Source organism: Amblyomma mixtum, chromosome 10 (genome assembly GCF_055824585.1).
Source record: "Amblyomma mixtum isolate Tamu chromosome 10, ASM5582458v1, whole genome shotgun sequence".
Classification (NCBI taxonomy): domain Eukaryota; kingdom Metazoa; phylum Arthropoda; class Arachnida; order Ixodida; family Ixodidae; genus Amblyomma; species Amblyomma mixtum.
In genome coordinates, this window is record NC_143021.1 from 20,906,588 (window position 1) to 20,915,885 (window position 9,298).

The 9,298-nt window shown below is 44.4% G+C and overlaps 1 protein-coding gene across 1 annotated transcript; it reads right to left on the reverse strand.

The window, feature by feature from the left end:
- Positions 1-1,851: 1,851 nt before the first annotated feature.
- LOC149325313 (uncharacterized) lies at positions 1,852-9,088 on the reverse strand. Its single transcript, XM_089564230.1, has 3 exons — positions 8,759-9,088; positions 7,965-8,121; positions 1,852-1,905 (listed from the first exon to the last, which is right to left on the reverse strand). Exons 1-3 carry the CDS (start codon positions 9,001-9,003, stop codon positions 1,852-1,854), a joined length of 456 nt encoding a protein of 151 aa, XP_089420356.1. The 5' UTR covers positions 9,004-9,088.
- Between the last annotated feature and the right edge of the window lie 210 nt (positions 9,089-9,298).

Below are 9,298 nucleotides of genomic sequence, written 5' to 3' on the forward strand. Positions count from 1 at the left end.
TATCGGACCCACGTTCATACGAGCAAGGCTGGCAAGGAAAGTCGCCCTGTGGGTTCGACAACACTGGTTTAAACCCGCCGTGATAATAGAATGTCCCTATCAGCTGAAAGCCGATGTCAGCTCGGCAAGCTTGCAAGCAGCTAGTTCTGCGAAATGGTTTTGACCAGTTTGATTAACGAAATTTCCTATGTTGTAAAATACGTTTCATGGTGAAGCATATTGCACCCTACTCTTTTGCCTGCCACTTCCACTGCGTGATAGGGGAGATGCGCACTGGGCAATCATGCACCGATCACTACCACTAAGCTTACGCCACCCTCGTCGTTCGGCTACAGCGAACGTCGCGCCCGTCTATCGAGCTGCTAGTTGCTCAAAACGCATGTACATCCAGCTTAAATGTGGAATGTGTGAGCAGTTAGATTAGATTTATCATTAAGCAAGTGCAAAAGATAACGACCCAAGGTGAAGGAGGACGACACGAAACGCTCATGATATCGTGCTTCTTCTTGAGTCCTCATTTCTTGCGCATAACGTGTGGAAAAACCAAGCTTCTTACTTAGAAATGCGTGCGAAGCAACCAACTCTTCGATATCGACGAAAACCTTCCAAATTGCATCCAGAGCAGCATGTTCCGCAGGGCTTTATGAGGTTTGTGACAAGGACGAGGAGATGGAGAGAAAAAGACAAACCGTCACTGAGGCTACATTGGAAAAGTGTGATGACAAAAGAAAATTCTGATGTCCCTTCTCGCGCCGGAAGGCCACACGCGAACACTGTACTAGTACCGTTAGTGCTATAAGGAAGCGATGATGACGGGAACTTGTATACGTTCCAGAATCTTCCAGAAGGAAAGAGTTGGTCAAAAGGTTCTGCTTCGATACGGCAGCCGCACTTCAAATTTAGCGCGAACACAGTACGGCATCCTTATGCAACGGCGGTCGGTGAACTGTAATAAATATCTGCTTAGAAGCTACTTAAAGCCATTCGAAGATGAAGGCCGAGGTCCTGATAAATCTTAGAGGTTGTTTTCAAATTCTGATGAGTCTACCTGCCGTCTACATCAATAAGCTATAATAGGAGACTGAAAATTTAGCTCCACCTCTGCTAGTATTAGTGAGCTCCGGTAAATTTTCGTTGCGCCGATTTCAGCAGATAAAGACCATCGTTTGTTAACGTTTATTACCAGCTCCTCAGCAAGACGTCACAGATTTAAAATATTTGCGGATCCTTGTGCTGCTGCAGTAGTATATGAAGCTTTGACTATTACGTGGTGTGCATTTTCTCCCCAGTATTCTTATTTCTAGTTTTAAGCTTAATCAAGCAGGCAAAAGTAGTTGTTACCATTGCTCCAACGGGATAAAAGCAGCTGATAGACTCCTCAGTGGTCTTGTTAATTGGTCAGAAACAGTTCTCCGGTCGGTGTTATGCGGACACAGTGCAGATTTAAAGCCCACTTCACCGCAATAACGAGCGCACAGTAGCAGACGACGCGCGAATGCCCGCCGACTGCTCTCACTGTTCCTGCACAATAGTTTTTATTGCGCCCGCCAGAGGCGCTCCGCGTTGCGCCGGCAATGCCGGCATAGGATGTCTCGATGTCAGCGCCACGCCGGCAGCACGGAGCGACATTCTAACTCACGGAGCAAGGAAAGCTTAGGGGAGGCCCTCACTATCCGAAATACACGCCAAATGTACGACGGAAGTAACGTGCTTTCGCAAGGGCTACTGGGTTCTAACTAGTGGACGACCCGTAACATGCCGGCAAAAAATGCCCTGGCATGTCCCCGAAGCACACCGCTGTGCCAGGAACACAATGCAATTTTCGCCGCTCCAGTGACGTCATTGTGCTGGCTATTTGTCGTCGCGACTGTACGACTGGGGGAAGAAGCGTTTGCTACTCCACCCCTGAATGAGAATCACCAGAGACAGAGTTCACTCCAGAACAGAAGTCTGAGAGCGTTAAATGTAAACTTTCACCATGACTATGGCGCTCTGTGGTGTTATTCTACGTTTTTGTCCTTGTCTGCCGCGCCGAAGCATTTCTTGAAATATGTATGACCAACTGGCCTACAAAACAACCCTTCTCAAGAATAGGAGGTTGGCTTCCCAGACGGTGTGGAATGGACATTTCCGCCTTGGCGCGTGGTAAACAAACTGTGATAAACTAAATACTCGATAAAACTGAAGGCACAGCGCACGAAAGACAGGACTAAGGTAGGGACAAACACAGCGCTGACTTGCGACTAAAATGCTTTTTTATTTATTTATTATTTATTTATTCAAAGTACCTACAGCGCCCATGAGGCATTATTGTAGGGGGGTTATTAATATATACAATAACACATGCAAAGAAGATATTGGAAAACATGTCAGCAAGGATAACACAACATATTAAAAGAAGTCTAAATCAGTTTACAACTAGTATGAGTGATGGCACAGTGCTGGTAAACACACGAGACCTGGGAAAAAAAATACATCAGACTATCGCTTCAACAGCACTTTCGAAATCAGGTGCACAAACCACATCATTCGGAAGCTTATTCCAGCCCAGGATTGTGTTAGGGAAAAACGAATACTTAAATACATTAATGCGGCATTGATAACTATTAATCTTTTTCGTGTTATCGAGTCTCTCCGAAATGTAATATGGCTGCTTTAGTTAAGTGTTTTTATTAATACTGGTACAATCATTGTAAATACTGTGCAAGAACTTCAGCCTGAAGATTTTTCTTCGGGTTGCTAAAGTCTTCCAACCAATACTGTCGCGAACTTCGGAGCTCTTTATATGAAAATTAAAATTTCCAGTCACAAACCTTGCAGCGCGTTTCTGTACCCTTTCTAACTTGTCAATAAGTGTACCCGTGAAAGGGTCCCATGCTACACATGCATATTCTAATACTGGCCTGACATTTGTTAAATATAATGTTTCTTTTAGTACCTGGGGAGAGCTTTTGAAATTTATTTGGAAAAAATACAAAAGACGAGAAGCTTTGACAGTTATCATGTCAACATGGGCTGTCCAGTCGAGGGATGCTGTGAGTATAACACCAAGATATTTAACCTTATCAGTAGTTTGGATAGTGTCATGGTTTAAAAGGTACGATCGAAGAATTTTCTTTTTTTTGTTTGTAAATTGCACATGGAATCACTTAGATACATTCAGTTGCATGCCCCACTTCAAGCACCACTCGCAAATTCTGTCAAGGTCAGCCTGTAATACACAAAGATTATCAAGGCACGTGACAGGGGAATACAAAACGCAATCGTCAGCATACAGTCTGACAGTGGATCTGAGGCCGGCAGGTATGTTATTGATGAATATGAGGAACAGTAATGGTCCGAGCACCGAACCCTGTGGCACTCCAGATAAAACATCGACAGGCGAGGATGATGCACCATTGATTACCACCTGCTGCTGGCGTGCCCTTAAATAATATTGTAGCCAACCGAACAGATAGTCAGGGCGACCAAGGCATGACATTTTTTTTTAAAAGAAGGTGGTGCGGCACAACGTCAAAGGCCTTCTTAAAATCTAGAAAAATAGCATCTATCTGAAAACAGTCGTTCATCCCGGATGCAATGTCATGAATGAACTCAGCTGCGTTGCACATGACAGCCCTGATCGAAAGCCATGCTGCGCTGATGTGAAAAAACTGTTGTCTTGAAGGTGTTTTACAAGTCCAGAATAGATTATGTGCTCAAGGATTTTGCAACAAACAGATGTCAAAGATATGGGGCGGTAATTAGAAACCTGGCTACGATCACCCTTTTTGTGAACTGGTGTAACATTGGCTATTTTCCAGTCTATAGGTAGTTTCGCGGTCTGTAGTGACTTGTTGAATAAAGTAACCAAAAAGGGACTGATATGTTCTGCACAGTGTTTTAGAATATAGTTAGGAATGCCGTCAGGACCTGGTGCGGAATGCGCATTTAGGTTTTGTAGCAATGATTTGACACCTTGATCGGTTACAACCATATCTGGCATTGCATTAAGCTGTTCCTGCTGTTCCGTAATTGCGTCTGAGCACCAAGCTGAGAAGACGGAGTGAAAATATGCATTGAAACACTCTGCTCGGGCTATGTCGTCTTTCAACAGATTGTCGCCATCCCTGATGGCCGGAATACCAACAACATCCTTTTTGTTACATTTGATAAAGCGCCACACTTCTTTTGGGTTCGTTTTTAGTTTGTCTGCCAATGAGGATAGGTACAAGCTCTTTGCTGCCTTTAATTCGCTCTTAAGGTTTGCAGTCAGGATTCTGAGTCGCGCGTACACAGATGGGTTTTTTGTTTTACAATACCTTTTATAAACCTGAGCTTTCTTTCTAATTGATGCGCGCATTCTTTTATTGATCCATGGTTTATCCGCTCGTTTATTAGGTGACATCAGCCTTCCGGGAATAAACTGATCAACGAGACACAACAGATTATTCTTGAATGTTGTCCACAGTTCGTCTACATCACAGGAAATGGAACTATCTATGAAAACCACAAAAAATGAATCAAGTTCCCTAATTATGGCGTCGTAGTTACCTTTTTCATACATATAAACTTTTCTGTGACATTGCTTCAGCACTTCTACTCGTTTGCATACGACTGTGGCCGTTACCACTTCATGATCGCTAATTTCAGGTGTGGCGACTACGTTTTGTGCTAGATCACTTCGATTAGAAAACAGCAAATCTAAGGTATTGCCACCATTCGATCCAACTCGCGTAGGAAAGTCCACAAATTGACTTAGCCCGTAAACATTTACAATTTCATACAGTGCGCAATGATGTGCAGAACGATTCCCTTCAGGATAAAGGTTGTTCCATGTGATGTCTGGCAAGTTAAAGTCGCCCCCTAACAGGATAGGTTCAGAAGCTAGAATGGACAGCGAACGGGAGAGGCCAAGTAAAGGGTCTTTGCTAGTGGAAGTAGGCGGCCTGTAAAACGAGCGGACGGTAAGACTGTTTCCGGCCGAAAGGATTAATTTGCACCAAACAGATTCTGAACGGTCATCACCACAGTCCAGAGGCACACTCTGTATTCGGTTATGCACGAGAACAAAGACGCCCCCGCCATGTGCATTACGGTCCTTGCGATAAGCTTGAGTACACAGGAACATGACCTGGAAATGGCATTTTTTAGGGCTGCTGTCATGACGCCTCGTTTCACTATTTTTGAATGAGAGGATAAGTATGATAAAATCCCTTTTTGTGCTCGGGGGGGAACATGACCATTTGCAGGTCATGTTCCCAATCAAATGCAATCCAGCTTCAGATGCCAGATCATGAGGCTGAAGAAGGCCGGCTTTCCAGACCACATCCTGCGCGCTGTAGCGGAGAAGATTCTTGCCGAATTCAGGACCAAACCAACGAGTTCCCTTGTTGCAAAAAACCGAAACTTCGCGGTGATACCTTATGTGCACAAGGTGTCACATAGCCTGAAAAGAATTGCTGGAAAAGCCGGGGTCAGAGTCCTCTTTTCTGCCCCTAACAAGCTGCAGCGCTTGTGTAAGACCGTCAACCGCGAAGGACCTCCACCTGCCGAATGTGAAAAAAATCACGAATCACCATATGTACAGTGCCGTAAAAATGTTGTGTATAAGATTGAGCTATCCTGTGGGCGGTGTTATATTGGCCAGACAGGGCGCTGCCTAAATGATCGTTTAAGTGAGCATAAACGCTCCCTAAAACCACCCCCCAAAAGCCATTTGGCTCTACATTGGCTTTCTTGTAAATGCACCCCTTTTTTCAAACGTACTACAATAGTGTATAAACATAAGGACCAACGTACGCGGGAAATAGTTGAAGCTCTTTTAATTCACCGGGGTCTTGACAATTGCGTCAGCAAGCCTTCCGTCACGCTAACACAAAAAGAAATTGACCATCTTAGCAGTTAAGTACGATAGTATAGGATGCGTTTGTGCGCTTTTGTTTGTTGTGTTTCTTGACAATCATCACTGATGCTGTATCTGTTGATTGTGCTCCTTTTTCGCCTATTTATTGCGTGCGAGCAATAAAGCATTTTAGTCGCAAGTCAGCGCTGTGTTTGTCCCTACCTTAGTCCTGTTTTTCGTGCTCTGTGCCTTCAGTTTTAACAATGTACGGACTAGCCCAAACAAATACCTTAGTAAATACTCGAACTGTTCTTGCCAATCAAGTAATGCCAACGCCCGGACACGAATGGCTACAAGCCTCCTTCGACATTACGCGGAGTGATTTTCTTCATTTCGTCGTCAAAACTTCAGCACTAAACAAGAACTAAATGCCACATGCTGCGCCATGACCTATTAATGTGCACGACCTGCTCGCCGATGCGCCTTACTGTCTATGCAAGAGAGCGACGGCGAAGTCGAAGAAAACTTGCGCGATGGCAATACCGAGCTGTGAAAGGACGCAAGAGCATTTTTGTGTATTACAAAACACGGAACTCTCCATTACCGCCTTGACTGCATTCAGTTCAGCGGCACGAAGAACACCGATTGTTAATTTCCATCCACTTGAAGCACTCTCAAAGCGTTTTACAAGCACTAAAACTTCAAGCATTGTTTGTCAGTGGAGGGTTAGATAGTGTTTTGGCAAATGAAGGTATCGTAGAAATATCACATAAATACAATATAAATAGAAACCTTTCATCATGCGTGATGAACTTTAATTTGTCGGGCATGCCAAATGGCCTTTTTTTTTTGTGCTCGAACAAAACTGCTATCAAAATTAGGCGCATTGATAGAAAGCACTAATGAAGCCAAAGCACGAAATTTTTCCTTGCGTGCTTTCTCCTTTCAAATGGTAGGTTAGAGATTAGTGTGTATGTATCACCTCGCGGTGTTCTCCTACAACCGCAAAATAATATATAATTGAATTTCGCCTTGATGCTGTTTACGTTTAGGTTTCAAGAGTTGAACGATGGCTGTGGCCTGGAAAGTATGTTTGGAATACGTGACGCATAAAATTGCTGTTACATGGTTTTGATGCGCTACAACACATAAGCCAGCTTGCTCTTAAAGAGCTGGGATGACAACAAACGGTTTATCAGCAGCTATATTGAAGTTTTTTTTAACGCTTCAACGGACCTAAAGATACCTTAAAGAGCACCATTACTGTTCTAAGAGATACAGCATGACAGCAGAGATTAAATTATTCATATTTTAGCAGTGGTAGGCAGACACACGCGGAGGTCTGTGCGTTCTAATGTGTTATGCGTCGATAAAATAAAGGAAACATACAACTAAAATTAGGCGTCTTTAGTCGTTGTCTTGATGTGAAAGTTATTGCTTCGAACATTAAAAGCCGTCTGAATAGTCTTGAGAAAGCGACCGGCAGTAACTCGTGTGAAATAACTCTGAGGTGAACCCAATGAAAAGTTTCACCCACACTTCTCACAGCACATCAGCGGTTTAGGGGTGGTTAAGAATTCACGGTGGTGTGTCGGGCTAATCGGTTACGAGCAACAATGTTTAAAAAATAATTGTAAACTACATGTTGCTGTCAGAGCTTCATTCTGACTCGAATACTGAAAAGGACCACCTCTTCGGACTTGCTGCTTTAGAACATAACCATCGAGGCCATTTAAGAGTGCCTTTAAGCTTAAAGGCTATTATTAGACGACTTCTCTTCTAATAACAAGTCCAGATATATAAGGCAGGAAAACAATTTTTGTTTTCGTGCGTGCATAAATTCTTTTGAAGGTCCTGTGTGAAAAAGGCGTATGATGTACAGTGGTGGACTGAATATTCTGGAAAAGGCTTCCGCGCTGAAACTCATCTGTTGCATAGCGCATAACTAAAATATAAATGCTTGCTGCATTCACGTGCAAAGGCGAAAGTACATAGAGCGTCATCATACATATTTCAGCTTTCGCTAGATAAGGTTCCAGAAGACTTCGTCGGCCGAACCATGGACCAATTTCTTCTGTCCGCTATTCTACATGGGTACATAATACGCCAGAAAAACACCTTCACTGGAAGGGCGCCTCACCTGCAGCACTTGCAAAATGAGCCTCAAATCATCAGCCGTGGTAACATGTGCAACCGTCAGGAATCCGTAGTGGTAGATTCGCGCCTCCCAGAAAGCCTTGAAGACGGGAGCGGCCTTGTCGGTGAGCGTCAACTGGTACAGAAGATCGGCCATGTCGCTGGAAAACAGTCAACAATATTTGATGCAATCTCCTGACCAGGCTCAATCCTTACAAACATGCTCCTGTTTTACGAATTCAGGAGGGGCCTATCACTGCGCATTAAGATTCTTTTTTTTTCTGTAATATTTCCACAGTAGATACGCCGTCCAGACTGAGGAGAAGCAGCAACACAGTGGTATCATATTCGGGTTGAATGGGTTTTCTGGTAATCACTTGTCTAAGGACCGCCAGATTTGGTGCTGTAGATAATGCGACGGGCTCACAGCGACTCCTTTAACGTACCTCACCACCGCCTACAAAGATGCATCTGCCTACAGAAGGAACTTTTTCGAAAGTGGGCACACCCCTCTCAAATATCATGCGTACGTTCGGGATTGTGCGCTTGAGCTGCGCTTTGCAACCAGCCGTACACTCGACAGGAACAATTATATGCCTGATATCACTTGAAGTGAGCCTTGAAAGTTATCACATTAATATATCTTATATTAGGCGACGTAAGAGGCACATAACTTTCTTCCCCATTATCGCAACGTGCCTTATCGCAACGTGCAACGTGCATCGTAAGAGGAAAACAACGCCTCTTACGTCCTCTGCATTGTGCCCGCAATTCAATTCGGCACGGGCGTCCACTTACAAGGGCATGAAGCCGAGGCCGTACTGCGTCCTGATGCGCTCCCTGGTGGCTTCCATGTACCGCGTGAGAAGAGGATGGTCGAGCTCCAGGACGCTGGGGCTCCCGTGCGGCTGGTAGTGAAACTCGTAGAAGGCGTAGTCGCACAGGCCCTCCTCGGGCAGAGTGGCTGGCTGGCCGAGCAGGCGGCCGAAGGTGCAGATGAGAGGAATCTTAACTGGAAGAGATATAAGAAACGAGCGCTGCATCGTGGCTCCAGTAAATTGAGCATGATTTGCCTCATAGGGTCGAATGATTAATTGATGTCTAGCTGTATCTTTCTGTCTTCTACACCTACCAACTGTCGGAAATTTTTCTGGAGACTAAAACTCTGTCATGCTTCTTGTCGTCCCCTCTAGAAAAGAAATGGCAACGACAGATGACTACATATCACAAAAAGCATTATCACTAATTTTAATGAACATCATTGGGCAAAGTGAAAAAAAAATTTGGAGGCTTTTGCCAGGCCGCTATTTCAATGGGCTAAGAAGGACAGCGCGAGGC

What these genes read in the sequence shown, in the direction of transcription:
- LOC149325313 (XM_089564230.1), bottom strand. Translation starts at nt 9,003, where the DNA reads ATGCAGCGCTCGTTTCTTATATCTCTTCCAGTTAAGATTCCTCTCATC. An exon ending in GGCCTCGGCTTCATGCCCTT is followed by an intron (nt 8,122 to 8,758) that starts GTAAGTGGACGC and finishes ACTGTTTTCCAG; the next exon opens with CGACATGGCCGATCTTCTGT. An exon ending in TCATTTTGCAAGTGCTGCAG is followed by an intron (nt 1,906 to 7,964) that starts GTGAGGCGCCCT and finishes ATTCTCATTCAG; the next exon opens with GGGTGGAGTAGCAAACGCTT.